Here is an 18,398-nt window from a genome sequence, read left to right as displayed (position 1 = left end):
AGATTTATATGGGGGAGTTCTGAAGCTACCAAGAAACCGTCGTTGGTAAGGAGGGGGGATATTTGTCAACCTTTGCCTAATGGAGGACTTGGTATCCATTGCCTCAAGGAACAAAATCAATCATTTATGTTAAAGTTGGGATTTAACCTCCTAGCTGATGATTAAGCGCTATGGGTAAGAGTTCTCCGATCGAAGTATAAAATTTTGGAAGTTTGCCCCTAGGAAATTTCCAAAAGCAATTGTTCTTTCATGTGGAGATCTCTTTCCAAGGTTTGGCCCCTTCTGCGTCAAAGTATTCTTTGGTCAATTAGTGATGAGAAACTTATCAAATTCTGGATTGATAATTGGATAGCAGAGGTAGGTCCTCTCATTAACCATTGCTTGGCTCCTTCTTTGATTGATGAATACATCACTTTTTGCAAGGTTGTGAATATGGAAGGTAAATGGAATTGGGAGTATATGTGATACTTATTGAATAAAGATATTTTATCCTTTATAGGTGACATTCCGACCTTGAATTCTCTTGTAGGCCCTAATGGAATTATATTGAGCTGGACTTCTAGTGGAAATTTTAGTATCAAAGAAGCCTATAATATGCTTACAAAAAATTCGTTAAACCTGCTGGAAGCAAAATGGAAGCTAGCTTGGCTTCAAATGTCCCGCAACGTATTCATAAGTTTATCTGGGTGGTGTTTAAGGATTGTCTCCTTACTAATAAGGAATGGTGTAGGAGAGGCTTCGCTGATGATCCTTCGTTCAAGCTATGCCAAAGTGTTGAAGAATTTTGTCTTCACGTGTTGCAAGATTGTAGCCAAGCTAAAGAAGTGTGGAAGCAGTTAATCCCCAAGAGGATTTCAAACCAGTTTTTTTCTTCCTTGCTGGAGGTATAGTTATCTACCAACTTGAAAAAAATACTTTTGATGTTAATTTTCATGATGTAGATTGGTCCCCTCTTTTTGGCATTGTTTGTTGGAGGATTTGGAAACAACGGAACTTATATGTGTTCCAAGATATCCATTTTAACATATTTAGTGTGATCAACTCTTCGTAGGGGTGGGCAAAGTCCATCAAGCAGGGACAGGCTCCTATAAGAGGAATAGGGTGAATTGAAGTAGGGATCAGATATGGGCTCCTCCGCCTATGGGTTTCTTTAAACTAAACACAGATAGTGCCCGTAATCCGAATTTGGGGCTTGCTTGTTCGGCAGTAGTAGCACGGAATGAGAGGAATTAGGAAGAAATATTGGAAGATGCAGTGTACTTTGAGATGAACTTTGGGCCATCTATGACAGCCTCGAATTAGTTTGGGAGGCTAAATGGATGAACATTATTATTGAAATAGTCCGTGCCTTGGCTATCAAAGGTATCCATGGATATCATAGAGGACATTCAAATAGAGATTTGATTTTGTGTATCCAAGAATTGTATAGGTGGAGAGTGCTCATAAAACAAGTACCTAGAAACGTGAATTATGCTGCTAATATCTTGGCTAATTTGATGAAAGATTATCCTTTTGGCGATCGAATCTTTCATGTGGCTTCTCCTTCGGTTGATGACCAGATTTGCTTTGATAGATGTGTTCGGTTTTTCAATCCGAATTCTACTTATAGTTTGTAATTGATATTGTTTTACTGTTAAAAAAAAGAAAAAGAAAAAGGTTTGAGCAATAAAATTAAGGAATTGAAAATTGATTCCATCCGAAGTGTTTAGATAATTGTTAAAATATAAATCAAGAGATCACAATTATTTGAATCACATTGAGTTTTATTTTTTATTAATTTATAATTAATATTTTTATAATACAAAAATAATTTTAAAAAATTTTATATTTTTAAAAATTATTACATAAAAATTATTAATTATTTTTTATTTACTTAAAATTTAAATATTTTAAAAATTTAAGAAAAAACACTTTAAATTTTATCAAATAATATCTAAAAGTTATATATAAAAAATTTGAGTTCTTCAAAATAAGTTAAAAATTCCAATTTTGACATAAAGAAAATGAAAACAAATCCACAATTAGCATGAAAAAACGAAAACTGAAATAAAACTCATGATTGTTTGACTAGATCAATCAAGATATCGGTTTAAAAAAAGGCATTAGATTAATTGATTCAAACAATAAATCTAGACTTTGTTTATTTTTTAGTACTTTTAATGATTTATTCAATCGAATCAGATGAAATGATTGAACCGATAACCTAATTGATTTAACTACCAATCTAATTTTGAAAAATTATTTAAAAAAATCATAAAAAAAACCCAACAAAATTGCATCCAGCTTAGCTTAAGCCCAACGAACCTGAAAATGCTACCCTCCAAATCCAATTTATCATCTCATCTCCCCCGTAATATTTTACGTTTCCCGCCTTATCAAAAAAATTTCAATTTGTTACAATACTCGAAACTCAATGAAGCATATAGCATAAGAAAACATCAAACACAAACCCTAGCCAAAATCCTCAAAAATGTCTACGTGGCAGATTTTTTCTCATGCCGGAACAAGTTTTCGCTGGGAGGCTTCCCCTCCTATCCTACCGACTAAGCCTGCCGATGACCCGAACGGAGCTCCGGTTCCTCCACTCCCATCCATGGCCGATCTCCTGCTTCAAGGTAAATAGTCTCTCAATCATTTCGCGTCTGTATTTGATTATCGTGCTCTCAAATTCCTTAGATCCAACGCAGGATGTTCGAAGCTTATTGAGAATGGAGATGGAGAATTCGAGAAATATCCGATGTTCAGAACCGGATTGGGGAAATCGGTGGCGTTGAAAGAATCTTCAATTGCAAAAGCATTATCTATCCTCGCCAACGACGACGCTGCCTCTACTGTTACTTCAAGTAAAGCTTCTCTCTTTTACTTTCATTTTTTTTGTTTGATAACTATATTCTGCAATTTAGAGAAGAAACTTATGTCATTTGGATAATTTGAAGCTGAAATTAAAACGGGGAAAATGTAGGAATTGAATTTATGTTCGGAATGGTTTTTCTATTTTTAGGAACCAAGGAGCATTGGTTACTAGAACCATTTAATATATTCACTGAGATGATTGTAAAATTGCTGGACCAAGCTCTTTTTTTTTTTTTTTGAACTTATCTGCCACACAGGCAAGCTGATTCCAGCGAACAATGGCTGCGGTAGCTCTCTTTTTCAAACAGGCTCTGGGAAAATGGTTAACATATCTTCAGCTGGTCTGGTCAGAGCTAAGACATTGTTGGGACTTGAACACGATAATGAGAATCACAATTTTGAAGGTTTTCAACATCCAAGGAGGTTACCTGCAACTAATGAACCTTATGACTGCCAAAGGTTTTCTCATTCAGGGAAGAAAGAAGATTTGCAAAATTATGGGGTTATGGATGTTACATCAGAACCAAGGCACATGTTAAACTCTAGGAATGGTTTAGTAGGAGGTGAACTAGGCAGTGAAAATGACTCAACTCCAATGCATTCCAAAATGTTTGATTCAGCTCCCAAGCCACCTCCAATCAAGTTTCATACTGCAGGTGGAAGATCATTGTCAGTTTCAAGTGATGCATTGAAGCGTGCAAGGAGTCTTCTTGGTGACCCAGAGCTAGGAAATATCTTCGGTGAAATGGATCAAGAGGTTCCACCATTTACAGTTTACAAGGAGGAAAATTTTAATGATGCTTCATTAAACAAGGAAAACTGTTTCTTTACTTCATTTCCTGTAAGTAAAGACACATCCAAGGATTTCACATCCCCACTGAAATCATCTTTCAAGCAAACAAGGTCCATATTCAATTCAGAAAATTTAAGGTTTGGGAGTAATTTGATTGAAAAATTTGATGCAGTTGAAAGTTCTAGTGCATGTGCATCGGCCATTAATATGCCTTCTCCACAGAATGCTTTGAATTCAATCAATAGGCTTTCTGAGAAAAATTTTGCAACTAACAATTCTTTGCCTAGCGGTTCTGGTTCACAGACTAATTTGCCTAGAAGGTCATTTGGTGGGCCATTGGCTGATATTTCAAATAACATTGCTACATCTCAAACAAATAACAAACAGGTTATGAATGAAAAGAGGAGAATTGGAAGATCAAGTTTTGTTTCTCCCTTCAAAAGACCCCGCTGTTCCAAGATCTCTGCTCCATGGAATAATGATGTTTCCTTGGTAGCAAATGGTAAATTTATCAGGCCTTTAAAACTTGCTTTAGTTTTATGATTTCTCATTTTGGTTTATTCTCTTTGTTAATGCATGCCTTTTTACTTCATTAGATGATCATACATGTTGCAATAGGACAGTTTCCACTAAATATCCTTTTCGAGTACCAAGAGTATATATAAAGGAATATTTTGCTGTGCCTCCTTCAGCCTGCAGCACGGTAAACAGCTTCTCATTACAGTTTATTGCCTTCAAGAAATTGGTTAATTTCTCACCATTGACACCTGTTTATATTCCTGGGTTGCTTTAGTTGAAGTGTTTCCCAATCAACGGTAAACAGATCACTCCAGAGAATGCTTATGAGTATTTATTTAAAGATGAAACTGGCTTCAGTCGAATTGGGGCAGAAGCTTTTTATGACATGTTGTCTCATTCTGGAGCTTCTGTGCAACACGTTTCTAAAGAGTAATCACCTTTTTCTCTTATCCATGCCGACTTCAAATCTTTAGTACTTGAAACTTATTTGAATGATTTTCATGGTATACAGCAAGTTACTAATAAACTGATGCTATTGGTTGCTTGCTCAAAGTTGGCTACCTCTAAGTATTTTTTTATATATACCAAATCTGAGTTTGCTTTATAGTTGACTTTTGCTTGTTTGTATTGCTATATGTGCCATGTATTTATTAAACTCTGTTTATCATCTGCATTTTGCAATGTATATTTGTTAAACCATTCCTACTCCCCTTGCATGTCTAGGTGGGTCGCAAATCATTATAAGTGGATTGTTTGGAAACTTGCATGCTACGAGAGGTGCTATCCTTCCAAATGTGCTGGAAAATTTTTAACGGTCTCCAATGTACTTGAGGAATTAAAGTACAGGTATCCAATTACAGTGAGTTGTTTGTTTTGCATCTGATTTTTTTTTTTTGAGAAGATATTTATATATATGGAAGCAATTTATAATCCATCTTTTTAGATATGAGAGGGAAGTCAATCATGGTCAGCGTTCTGCAATAAAGAAAATACTTGAAGGGGATGCTTCGCCTTCTAAAATGTTGGTGCTATGTGTTTCAACAATTCAATCAAATTCTGAACCAAATATGGAGACCAACCTAGAGATAACAAATGGAACTCATTATAGTGGCAATGCAAAAGTGGAACTAACAGATGGGTGGTAAGTAAATTCCAATTTTATTGCTTACTTTGCATTGGAAATTTTGGCATGTAAAAGATGTCTGGGCTTACAGGTACTCTATAAATGCTGTTTTGGATGTATTGCTATCAAAGCAGCTTGCTGTTGGAAAATTGTTTGTGGGACAGAAGCTTCGGGTAATTTTTTCATTTATGTTTAAATTTCCCTTTTCAATTAGAGAGTTCTGGAAAAAAATTGTCCATTCTTATGTATTGATTTGTCTTTTGAAGATATGGGGAGCAGGACTTTGTGGCTGGGATGGGCCAGTTTCACCCCTTGAGGTTCTTTCTGATTTGAATTTTCTTTTGGAAATTAAATTCTTGAAAATGCTTTGTCATTTCTTCTTCCTTTCCTTTTCCTTGAATTTCAGGCGTCCAGTGCAATTAGTTTAGCTTTGAACATGAACGGGACGTTTAGAGCTCACTGGGCTGATCGACTTGGATTTTGTAAGCATTATTTATATTTTCTTATTAATTTAAATTCCATTTGTTAGTTGTAATAACAAGAAAAATCAATATATCTCTTACCTCCTTAAGCTTGATTTTCCTGTTAATTCTTTAGGTAAAGGTTTTCGTATTCCTATGGCATTTAGGTGTATCAAGGGTGACGGGGGTCCAGTCCCTTTGACTTTAGTTGGAGTCACTCGGATATACCCTGTTCTCTACAAGGAGAGGTAACCACAAACTGATCTGTCTGCAATTTCAGGTGAAATGGAACTGCAAGTTATACTTTAAGTTTAATTATGTTTTTTCTTTTTCCATCTAGGTTGAGAAATGGGGGATCAATTGTTAGATCTGAGAGGATGGAGAGTAGAATGGTGCAAAAGCACAATCAAAGGTGACCACTGACCACTATATTCTGTACACGTTTTAAAGTGTTAGAATCCTCCATCGTAATATGTAATTTCATATCATATAGTGGTGTTGAAATTAGATGTAATGCTTTTATCTGCTGCACTTTATCTAGGCATGCACGTAAGTTTCAGCAGTCAGCCTTTCGCCAGCCTTTTGGTGATCAACTTCCACCTTTTGTGCTTTTACCAACTAATAGTTCTCTTTATTAGATTTAGTCTTGCTAACTGTCTTTATAAGAAAGAACTGTGATGCCTTTTAACTTCATAATTATTCATTCTTCACTATCATGTGGGTTTACTATACATTTGATAATTCTCATTCTAACAACGCTTGTTGCATAAGGGACTATGATGTGCTCTTAAGAATATCACCTGGTTAATGCTACCAGTATGATTCTTCCTAACAGCCTTAAATATTCATTTGCTCCATTTTGGAAATAACAGAGGAAATCCGAACTTTTACTGATGTAAATTAGAACTGGTATTCTAGCTGGAAAAAAAAATTGAAGTTATGCCTTAAATGATTGTGTAATTGTGAGCTCATAATATATTAGGCTTTTCATGCTTCATCTTTTCCTGCTGCAGGTGCTCAGTTCTGGTTGATCATGTTATATCTGAGTACCAAAGAGGGGTCAACAGTTCTTATATCCATAATGACAGTGAGAGTGAAGGAGCAAAAATCTTAAGGATTCTTGAGACATCTGCTGAGCCAGAAGTCCTTATGGCAGAAATGAGCCCGGAGCAACTAACTTCCTTTGCTACATATAAATCAAAACTTGAGGTGCATTTCAGCTCTTTGCTTGAAAGGCAGATCTAGCTAGGAATTGATATTTAACCATGCAGATCTGATTGTAGGCTACTAGGCAGTTAGAGATGGAGAAATCAATTGAGAAAGCTCTGGCGGAGGCTGGATTAAATGAGCGAGATGTTGTTCCATTCATGAGGGTTAGAGTTGTTGGATTAATTAATAGGAATTATCATGGAAAGGGAAGACCTAAAGAAGGAATAATAACCATTTGGAATCCAACAGAAAAGCAGGTGAATCTGAGAGTTTATCTTGCTCTACATTTTTCATCTACTTGTGCATGTGGGGTTTCTCAGTTTCTGCTCTTACAAGCATTTGCTGTAGAAATTATCATTGAATGATCTTTAGTTTGGCAGGATAAATTCTGGGTTTAATGCAACTGCTTAGTTTATCTAATAGTTTGATTATGAAGATACATATGGCTGAAACAGGAAAGTGAGCTGGTTGAGGGACAGGCATATGTCGTTTCTGGACTTATACCAATGAACTCAGATTCGGAAATCCTTTACTTACAAGCCCGAGGATCTACCAACAAATGGCAGCCCCTATCTCCCCTGGCAATGGAAAGTTTTGAGTAAGTTTCCATCTGCATTCTGTTTACAACAATTGGTTACAGGCTTTGAACTCATTTGTGTCTTTACAGGGCATTTTTCTTCCCACGGAAGTCGATGAAGTTGTCAAATTTAGGTGAAATTTCTCTTTCCAGGTGAATCTCTGTCCTCTACCTTCATATATAAATGTCTAGCTATTTTCTTCTGAAGATTTTGGTTTCTCACTCATGTTCCTTTTGGGTTCTTCAGTGAGTTTGACATTGCTGCATATGTTGTGTATGTGGGAGAAGTCTATACAGCTTCTCATCTGAAGAAACAGTGGGTGTTTGTGACAGATGATTCTATTTCCGATTTACAGTCAGATTCTTTACTTGCCATCAGTTTTTGCTCACCATCCATTGATGATGACTCGTTTGCACCAATCAACTCTAACTTAGTGGGATCCATGGTGAGTTGTAGTTTTATTATTATTTAAAAAAATCCAGAATTAACAGTCTCACTGAACACTTCAAGTAAATTAAGGTTATCAGATAAGTACTTTTCCAACTTAATTATTGAGCCGATGCATGATGAACTAATTGATACTCTCCTTGTTTAATGGCTATAGACAAGTCATTATACTTGTTCTTTTCGACTTGTTTCATTTAAAGAGTGACTCTAATACAAAATCTTTGCAGGTAGGCTTCTGTAACCTTATTAAGAAACCAAAGGATCAAATGAATCATCTCTGGGTTGCTGAAGCAACAGAAAATTCTACATATTATTTAAATTTTAAACCCTCAATTTCTCACCTCAAAAGTGCCGGCGCTTCTGTTCAGGCATGGGCAAAGGCCTCTAGCTCGGTGCGCACTGTCAAACATAGAAGTGATACGACAGAATTTATTCCTTGATGCTGCTACTTTATTTACCTTTACTACTTGACTTGTTCATGCAGATTATTGACGAACTCCGCAAGAAGGTTTTATTTGTAATTGGCAATTGTGAAGGCTAGCATGTGAACAAGCTGATTTGGCCTGACCAACACTAAGCACCCTTTGCCTATCAAATGGATGCTTCATCTTAGATCGTTTGAACATCAAGGATGAGGTACCTCTCTGTATTTCTCGTCTCTGTTCAGTCTAACTTTAATTGCTGTTACTTGTTTTCCTGTAATATTGGAAACTGATGGAATTGGCTTGCTGGAGGAGTGTAACTAAGAACACTTTTGCTAGCTGTAATCCAGTTTATATATATGTTTAAACTAGTTGAGCAGAAAATAGAAAGACATAAAAAAGGTAGCTTGATTGGGAAAAAAAATAGGGTTTTGGGGGTTATATGCTTGAATGTGCAGATAATATGACTTTGAATTGATGATTTGCATGATCTGTATGAAGGTACTTTGTTTTAACACCCCCCTGAGAAGTCTGAAAGGTGTGAATGAATGCAGTTAAAATTGGAGATTTCAGTCCTTGGCTTTTGAGTTGGAATGATGTACGGGTGTTTTATTAGGTAAAAATCCAGTGGGGAACAAATTGTGCTAATAACTTTTTGTAAGTAAATATTATAAGCTGGGTATCTGCTAGTTTTCTTATTTAACACATAGGATGTACGTATATTGTGTTTTCCTTTTCCGTTTCTCCACTCCCATCGTTAGTTTAAGCTGCCAAAATTAAAATTTTTGATATAAAGAGAGAATTTATTTTGTTGAAACGACCTGGGCCTGATTATCTTTGCCTTGCTTAATTTATAAAGTTCGAATGTGTCAGAGGTTTTGTATTTTTTATTTTAAATTTAATTCTTGCATTTTTAATTTTTAAAAATGGTTGTGCTTTTTTATTTAATAACCTTTCGTGGCTTCGTCTAATTTTGTTGTTTGTGTTCAAGTGGTAATTTGAAGAGTTGGAACACTTTTTTTAGCTTTAGATACATCATACGTTTGTAACTTTATTTTTTTAGAACTACACAATAAATAAATAAATAAATAAAAATTTTGAAGAAGAATTATTTAAAAAGAAATTATGAAAAAATTAAAAGAAGTTAACTTTAAAAGATTCTAAACTTATAAAAACATGTGCTCTTTATTCCTAGAATGTCTTTTTTTTTAAAAAAATTTTGGACTTACCCCGAATTACCTAAAATTAGTTCTTGATTATTTTTTATTTTCTTTAAAAATTACTTAAAAAAATATTTATAAAAAAATTTAAAATTTTAGTAAATAATGTCTTAAAATCAATTCATGTTATCAAAATAAGTCTAAAAATCTTAAATCCAAAACTAGTATGAAAAGGTTGAGAAATAAATTGAATCCAAGTGAGTTATGTGAAAAATATAAAAGATTCAGGTTTAGTTTAGCATTGTTTCTTAAAAGTGTTTTTGAGCCAAAAAATATTTTGAGTAAAAGTTAAAATTTTTTAATTCTGTTTTTTTGCTAAAAAAGTATTTTTATAAGATATTTGTGTCTAAATAATAGTGATACATCTAATCCAACTAAACTCACCCTAGCTAAGGTCTTTTAATGGTCAGAAATTTTTTTCTTTATTCCTTAGAGCAATCACGAATGCTAATGACCAAACAGGTCGCGTTGACTTACTAAATTTGAAAGTGGAGCCCCTCATTTTGACAAAAGTCTAAAGGCAAGTATTTTTAATGTAGTATATTTTGAAAATAAAACATATTTAAATTTAATTTAAACTAATTCAAAAAATTATTTTTACATTAACATTTTATAGTTAAATTTAAATAAAATATTTTTTTATCTATAATTGATTTGAATTAAATTAAAGAAAGACATAATTGACAAATTACACACAAAGTCATACTATTTTCCCAACTTAGTACTTATATATATATTTTTGTTAGAAATGGTACTTAAATTATTTTTCTGTTATTTAAATCACTCCAAATTTTAACACCATAAAAAAATCATTGACCAGTTATATTGTGCCACATTAGCACCAATGCATTATTTTTCTGATCTTATAATTTTATATTATTATTAATTAAAAATAACTATATTAATATTAAAAAAATAAAAAAAATTCCCTCCCTCTACCTTTACCCCTACCTTTATCTCTCTCCCCTCCTCCCCTACCGACCCTCCCTCTCCCCTGACTCTCTCCCTAACATTCAAATGCCATAAAGTAGATGAAATTTAACCTAAGAAAAACTATTAATTTCAATGATTTAAACAAAAACTCAAAGATGCCCAAATCTAACAAACCTACAATTTCATACTAAATCAAATTACAACAAGTTAAAATTAATTAAAATAAAAAATTCAATTAATTATTGTTTTTGTGCTTCTATATCAACATAATATTACATGATTTCATTGAAAAGGATCTATTTTCATAACGTTTGGGTTTCAACCATTGTTGATAGAGGCTTGTGAGTAGAGTGAGAGGGACGATAGGAGGTGAGGTGGGGTGGGGGGGACGGGAAGAGGGGATGGTAGGGGAGGGAGAGGGACAATAGGAGAGGGAAGTATTTTTTTTAATAATATTAATATAAAATTAGAAAAAATAACACATGGGTGTTGATGTGGTACAATATAATTAGTCCTTGGTTTTTTTAAGTAATACTTCTCACCAAAAAAAAGGTTTGATAAAAGTATTTTAGAGTGAAATTTGTCAATTAAGTCTTAAAAAAAATACCTGTTCAAATCCAATTTAATACAAATTCCAATGAATATTTAATTTTTGCTCGTTATTTCTAATATTGTCAATCATTTTAAATTCCAATGAATATTTAAACATAAAGCATGTGCCTTTTTCTATGCTGCATTAATACAAATTTACCCTTGTAATAATTATATTTATACAAGGGTAAAATGATAGTTTCTTATGGTGGAGCCGGGCGGAGCGAGACAAGTATTTACCATAATCACTCTATACTCATTGTCCAAAAAATTCACTTGCCCTATCCTGCCCCACATCTACTTTTTTTTTTATTTAAATTCACTCTAATTGAAGTGGAATGGTTCGAAATCTATCGAGTGATTTAGGTTTTTTCATCCAAGGTCATTTTCATAGTGTTGGTAACATCAAAAAAAACATTTTGGCTTGATAATCCATTCCCTCGCTTCATCTTCAATTAGGTGGAAGATGCCCAACTACCACCAAATATGACTCGATTACAATGTTACTAATATGCAAAAATATGTTAGATTTATCCATGTTTTTGATAAATTGTGATAAATTTTCCCTATTTGCATACATCGTAATGTTGTAATTAAATTTGAATTGCGGAATCACAATTTGATTCTAGATTTACATTTTAATCTTTATTTCCTTAAATCGTAAACTAAAAAGCCTAAAATGAACCTTATTTAAATTGAAAATATTCTAACTCAATAATTTTGAAATTCAATACATAAATGTAAATACAATTTAAAAATATCATTACATATAAAAATTCGAAATTATTGAGTTAGGATATTTTTACGGACAATGATATTTTTAGGTGGGCCATCTAGTTGAACCATTGCACGTATACTTCAATGGCTCGAAAATTATTGTTATGGATAATTCCTTATATATGCTCTTCTTAGCTCGTTGGTCTTGAAGCTTAACCCACAGTGCATGCTCTGTTGTCCAATGCATTTTTTACCCTTTTAGATCTATCATATGGAGCCTTTTGTATGGTTGTTGAGAATCACAAAAATTAAATTCCACTTAAAAAATATAAATTTAGTAGGTAGCAATAAGTAGGGTTGTATCTACAAATATAGGTAATAATTTTATTTTTTTAAATAAAACCAAGCTACATAAATATGATGTGGGGATTTTAGAGAATAACTAAAATCAATTTTTTTTTGGGTGAAAAACAAAACCAAAGTTATTACATCAAATTACTAAAAGTAAATAAACCACTTAAAATTGAAGGAAAATCAATAAGATGAAGCTCTAGCCAAAGGTAAAATCTCCGTTCAGTTTACAAATTTGTTCATCAATAAGTTTTTAAAATCAGGATAGGGGATTCCGAAATCATTCTGACCCTATCTCACTAAAATTCAAATATCTCATAAAATGAAATTCTTTTACTTACTTCGTTTCTTCTATAAGAAACTAGACTCAAATATCTGTAATCTCATAATTTTTTAATCCTCTAATTCGATTTCCACAATTTATGGTGATTTTTCAAAGTTAGCCTACTGCTGCTGTCCAAACAGCAAGCAATTTCGGCTTTTCGTCTAATCCCTTATTTTTGTGTTTCGGGTACACACCTGGTATTGTTTCACTGCAAATACGCTCCCAAGCACTCCAAAACCTAAAAATAAATATTTAGATCCCAATTTAGATCACTAACGAAAACTCACAACTGAAAATCGTCTACATCAAAATCGATAGCGAACCTAAACACTTACTGGCAACAAATCGAAATTTCTAACGCTCAATTTGCTTGTGAAGCCGCAACTGATTTTTGATTTTTGCCTAAACCAAGAGAGTCAAAACAATCCTTTTTAGGAACTAGCTAAGAAACGATAAAATAGAGGCAGTCAGATACTTACAGAACGAGTGTATACAATTGCTGGCCGGAAAGTGGGCTAGTAGAAAAATTAAACAGAGAGGGTGGACTAGGGAGCAAAAATTCGGCAAAGCAAAGAAGAATAGGATGGTAGAAAAATTGGGGAAAAGAGGAGAATGTCGAAATTTGGGAAAAATAAAAACCAAATAGAAACTTAGATGATATCGATAGTTACCCCATATCCCTAAATTTTCTCCCACTAACCCTACACTCCAGCATGGATTCGAACTCAAGACCTTATGCAATCAAACACTCCATTCAACTACTAGACCAATAGACCCATTCTATTATTTGATTACCAACTATTAAACTTAAGCCCTTTAGGGTAGGTTAAGGCTTTATTTATAAAAATACTAAAATTTGCCCAAGTCATGGCTTGAACTTAGAACCTCCCACACACACCTAGATTACTTAACCATTGAAGCAGACAAGTACTTATGTCACATAAACACAAAAACAAGAACTAAAAATTTTGAGGCGTTACAGCTCATGTACCCTCACCATTTCAATTAACTAATTACAAGTTAGCTCGTGACAGGAAAAGTCGAGAAATTCGACCACTACAAAAATATTGTGAAGGAAACCTAGTGACTTATGCTCTAAGTGTTGCTGAGAGCTTTGATTCAACCGATTCTTTGTGTTATTATGAGGCAGTTCAAGCCTCCGATTCTAGCAAATAGCTCATTGCAATGGAAGAATAGATGGAGTCACTTCAAAAGAACGACACTTGGCAGCTAGTTAAATCACCTATCGGTAAGAAAATCGTTGGTTGCAAATGGGTGTTTAAAAAGAAAAAAGGTTCGGGTTCTAACGACATTAGGTACAAGGTAAGATTGGTTGCAAAGAGCTACAATCAAGTGAAGGGAGCTGATTTTCATGATTTTTTTTCTCTCCTATTGTGAAACATACGTCTATTCGGGTGCTTTTAGCTCTTGTGGCATCAAACAATCTTGAATTAGAGTAGTTAGATGTGAAAACTGCTTTCTTTCATGGTGACCTTAAAGAAGACATCTACATGCAACAACCAGAAGACTTCAAATTTGAAGGTAAAGAAGATCATGTTTGCCTTTTGCAAAAGTTTTTGTACGATTATGTTTCAGTCTCCTCGGCAGTGGTATAAAAATTTGACTCATTCATGTTAAGTATTGGTTTTTCTCGAAATAAGTATGACAATTTTGTTTACCTACAATGTCTTGATGATGGTTCTTTTATATATTTGCTACTTTATGTTGATGATATGTTGATTGCGGTAAGAATCCATATGAAATTGATCGTTTTAAAATCATGCTTAACTTTAAGTTCGAGATGAAAGATTTAGGTGCAGTAAAGAAAATTTTGGGGATGGAAATTTTGAGAGATATACATTCCAAGAAATTGTTTTTATCATAACAAAGGTACATCAAGAAGATCCTTTAGCAATTTGAGATGCAAGATGCAAAACCGGTAAGTACTACTTTAGCTGCACACTTTAAACTCTCAATTTTAGATTTATCACAGAATGAATGAGATGAAAGGTACATGTCAAAAGTACATTATTCAAGCATAGTTGGAAGTTTGATGTATGCAATGGTATGCACTCATCCCGATATTTCACATGTTGTTAGTCGATACATGACCAATCCTGGTAAGTTACACTAACATGCAATTAAGTGAATTTTTAGATATTTGCAGGGTACTTTTAACATGTGCTTAGAGTTTGGAAAAAAAACTCAAAAGGGTTTAGTCGGATATGTTGATTCTGATTATGCAAGAGACTTAGATCGAAGAAAGTCTCTCATAGGTTACCTATTTGCTTTTAGGAGTTGTGCCATTAGGTGGAAAGTTACACTTCAAGCTATATTGTCTTTGTCGACTACTGAAGCATAATACATGGCAGTTACTGAAGATATAAAAGAAGCAATTTGGTTAAGGGACTTGTTTAGTGATTCTATAAGTGAAAAAGAGGCAACTGTCGTATATTGTGATAGTCAAAGTGACATACATCTCACCAAAGATCAAATGTATCACGAAGAATGAAACACATAGATATTCATTATCATTTTGTTTGAGAGATGACCATTCGAGGGATGTTCAAATTCTTAAAATTGACACAGAACACAATCCGGTTGACATGTTGACAACAAGTCTTCCAGTTTAAAAGTTCGAGCATTGCTTGGACTTGATGAGTATCTGACGAAGATCAAATTAGGCCCATAATAGGGATTTGGCAAGAGAGTTAAGTCAAATACGAGTTAAGGTGGATGGAGTTATGCCTTGCATTTTAGACTAAACAGTGTGTGACGTTGCAATGAAGAAGTGTTCTTCATTCCGACGAGCAGCCGGCGTCATAACGAGAAGAAAGTCCTCGTCCCGATGACGTGATCCTCTTTCGTCTCAAGTTTTTTAGCTTTCTTCTCTCAGTTAAACTTTGTTTTGTACTTTCCCACTTAAACTATAATTAACCTAGATTTATTCTAGTTAAATATGTTACAAATTTCTTCCTATAAATAGGTCTTAGTTACTTTAGGTTTACAACAACAAAAATATTTAGATTGAGAGAATTTTATTCTTTGTTTTGAAGGACTTATTCTTTTGGGGCTTCGGTTTTCTTTTAATTCTCTCCATCTTTTGTACTCTCTTTATTATAGTAAAATCTCTTTTTGCCCGTGATTTTTTATCCTATTTTTCAGGAGTTTTTTCACGTAAAATTTGCGTGTTCAATTTTCTCGATTTTATTTTATTTGTTTGTTGCATACACGAGTTCATTCCCCACATGGTAATTAATTATTATTTTTTTCACATTATTTGGGTAAAAAGCCAGAATTAAACTAATTTCTGGTGTTGCCTGACAACTATGTGACACCATTAAAAAATATTATTTTTCTTCTTTTTATACTCGGTATATCCGTACATTTTCGAGTATTTTGAAAAAAAAATACAAAGAAGCGACACCAAATTTTTTTTTAAAAGATAATGATGTGTTAGAAGTTTTGGGGGTGCCACCTGACACGTCGACAGCACCAACTGAGTATGGTAGATTTTACCCATTTTTGTAAATAATTGGTGTGGTGCCTATTCTGATTTTTTTTTTCAGATTAATTGGGTAAAAAAACCGAAAAAAAAGGAAAGCAGTGGGAATATTAAAAGTAATGAAATTCAAGAAAGTAAAAGAGAGAGTAAGTAAGGAGAATATTAGCATACGAATCACATGCTAAAATGCTAATAAGTTGGTAAATTTTGGGCAAAATACAAAAAAAGCCCTATTTTTTTAAAATTTATCGAAATGGGCCCGGTATTTTATTATTTACCGGAATGGGCCATTTTCTCTGAAATCGCGTCCACGTCAGCGCGATGTCAGGGGACGTGTCAGAACATCGCGTCCACGTCAGAGCGCTTTGCTTACGTGGACACAAATCGCGCCTATGAGGATGCGATTTGCTGACGTGGATGAACAATTTATATTTTTTAGCTTGGAAAACTTTGAAAGGCCATAACTTTTGGCTCGGTTGTCCGATTGAGACGATTTTTTTTTATTTCGAATAACTTTTCGAGATCTACACGCTGACAAACAGCTGAAGGCGGTTTGCCGCAGTTTTCATCGAAAAAGATCTTTTTTGCCCCTAAATTTTGATTTTTTCGGTTTAAAATTAAATTTTGAAACATTCAAATCATTATTTTCCTTATTTATTTGAAGTAAACACCAGATTTTTTTTACAGAATTGTTGTATTATTTTTTTTGATTTGACACGTGTATGGAATAGGTCCGATAAATCGTTAGAACGTAAGTAATATAATTAAGATAATAACAGTATTTCTACAATGTGTCAATTAATTAGTTTAGCTTAGTTGGTTAAGATGCTTGCTCTTTTCTCTTAGTACCTTGGTTCAAATCTTGTTGGTAACAATTATGAATCTTTTTTGTACTTGTTGCTATTGATGTAATATTGAAGAGTTAATTGATTAAAAAAATAAATACAAGTACAAAAAGATTCAAATTTTATTTTTTCAAAATACCAAAAAAGCCCTATATTTTTAAAATTTATCGAAATGGGTCCGGTATTTTATTTTTTTGACCGTTGGGTACTGTTCACGCGCGGGCCGAAATCGCGTCCACATCAGCGCGAGATGCTTAAGGATCTCATTTCGGTAATTTTTGAAAAAAAAAGGGCTTTTATTGATAAATTGCCCGTAAATTTTGATTAAGATAATTAATAGGTTGTTAGTAGCAATGACTTCAAGAGTTTAACTTAATTACTCAAGCTATATAAATAGCAAGTGATGTAAATAGAAAAGTAAGTTTTCTACTGAATAAAATAAAATAAAAAATCAATGGGAAAAAAACTTAGTCAAAGAAAAATCTTTGTTTAATTCAAGAGTTTGATCATTGATGCAAACATGATTTTCAATGTTTTTTAATGAATTGGTTATAGTTGTCAATAATCGCTTAGCAACTTAATCTCTTCTTACCTTCTCGATAATTAAGACAATCATCATAAATTACTTCCCTTATTGACTATTTTACAAACCTGAACATTGTAATTAAACCAAAATACATGCAAACGCTAAAGAACGAAGAAAATATTAAGAACAGTTCGATCTCACAAACTTGTAGAATCAAACTTTGAATATTACTTTGGCTAGCAAAAAAGTTTAAAAACCTATAAAATAAAGAAAACACAAAACTAAAATAAAACTAAGAGCGTCTATGGGCTCCGTCTAAGTATGTTCTAGTTTTAACCTAATAATGTCTATTTATAAGGCAAAAATAATATAATGGAAAAAATACAAAAGTGCCCTTAAATACATAAAGTAAATTTTTTTTAGGTTTTTCGATAATTTTTGTGTCAAACTTCCATACCATTTTTGGGTGCCTTTCTAAAGTTTTTGGGCTTGAGTTATGAAATAACTTTGGCTGTCTCTTTCAATTCCTTTCAAATACATATACTATGGGCCCAAAACGGAAGTCTATAACTCAAGTTATGACCAAAATACTGAAATTTCACTGTGTTGAAAGTCCAAACTGCAAAAACTTGCAAAAAATAAACATTAAACTCACTTTTCTCTAATTATTCCCTAAATTAATAATAAATAAAATGTAAGTATAAATAATACAATTAAAAACATAAACAGCATAATTCAAATTGAAAAATATTACAAATAATTAAGAAATTATGCACTATCATAACTTAACCATTTGATTAATCAATTTTCATCCTCCATACCAAGAAAAAAGGCTTTTTTTATCTAAATAATACAAGAAATAAAATTATTTACAAAAATGGTATCCTACCACCATTATTTACAAAAATGATATGGTGAGGGCGGTGGATAGGCGGCACCACCATTGTCTTTGATGCCAATCATTTGACAATTATTAACTT

The 18,398-nt window shown here is 33.2% G+C and overlaps 1 protein-coding gene and 1 long non-coding RNA gene across 4 annotated transcripts; one reads left to right on the top strand and one right to left on the bottom strand.

The window, feature by feature from the left end:
- Positions 1-2,302: 2,302 nt before the first annotated feature.
- On the top strand, positions 2,303-9,277 carry LOC107899592 (protein BREAST CANCER SUSCEPTIBILITY 2 homolog B). Of its 3 annotated transcripts, none has more exons than XM_016825348.2 (20): positions 2,303-2,615; positions 2,688-2,843; positions 3,111-4,148; positions 4,243-4,349; positions 4,440-4,594; positions 4,889-5,011; positions 5,109-5,306; positions 5,380-5,461; positions 5,555-5,605; positions 5,695-5,770; positions 5,886-5,997; positions 6,090-6,161; positions 6,763-6,958; positions 7,033-7,215; positions 7,414-7,556; positions 7,626-7,688; positions 7,783-7,981; positions 8,211-8,375; positions 8,468-8,619; positions 8,907-9,277. In XM_016825348.2, exons 1-19 carry the CDS (start codon positions 2,471-2,473, stop codon positions 8,522-8,524), a joined length of 3,321 nt encoding a protein of 1,106 aa, XP_016680837.1. In that variant the 5' UTR covers positions 2,303-2,470; the 3' UTR covers positions 8,525-8,619; positions 8,907-9,277. The 3 variants fall into 3 exon arrangements, with proteins under 3 accessions (XP_016680837.1, XP_016680838.1, XP_040946702.1); XM_041090768.1 differs by having other exon boundaries at positions 2,477-2,615; positions 2,677-2,843; XM_016825349.2 differs by lacking the exons at positions 7,783-7,981; positions 8,211-8,375; positions 8,468-8,619; positions 8,907-9,277 and having other exon boundaries at positions 7,395-7,556.
- On the bottom strand, positions 8,149-9,045 carry LOC121215907 (uncharacterized). Its single transcript, XR_005911895.1, has 2 exons — positions 8,911-9,045; positions 8,149-8,623 (listed from the first exon to the last, which is right to left on the bottom strand). It is a non-coding gene; the product is annotated as an uncharacterized lncRNA (long non-coding RNA).
- Positions 9,278-18,398: the final 9,121 nt, after the last annotated feature.

Source organism: Gossypium hirsutum, chromosome D04 (genome assembly GCF_007990345.1).
Source record: "Gossypium hirsutum isolate 1008001.06 chromosome D04, Gossypium_hirsutum_v2.1, whole genome shotgun sequence".
In the NCBI taxonomy this organism is placed as follows: Eukaryota; Viridiplantae; Streptophyta; class Magnoliopsida; order Malvales; family Malvaceae; genus Gossypium; species Gossypium hirsutum.
Note: the sequence above shows the minus strand (reverse complement) of the source record. Positions and strands in the feature narration are given on the sequence as shown.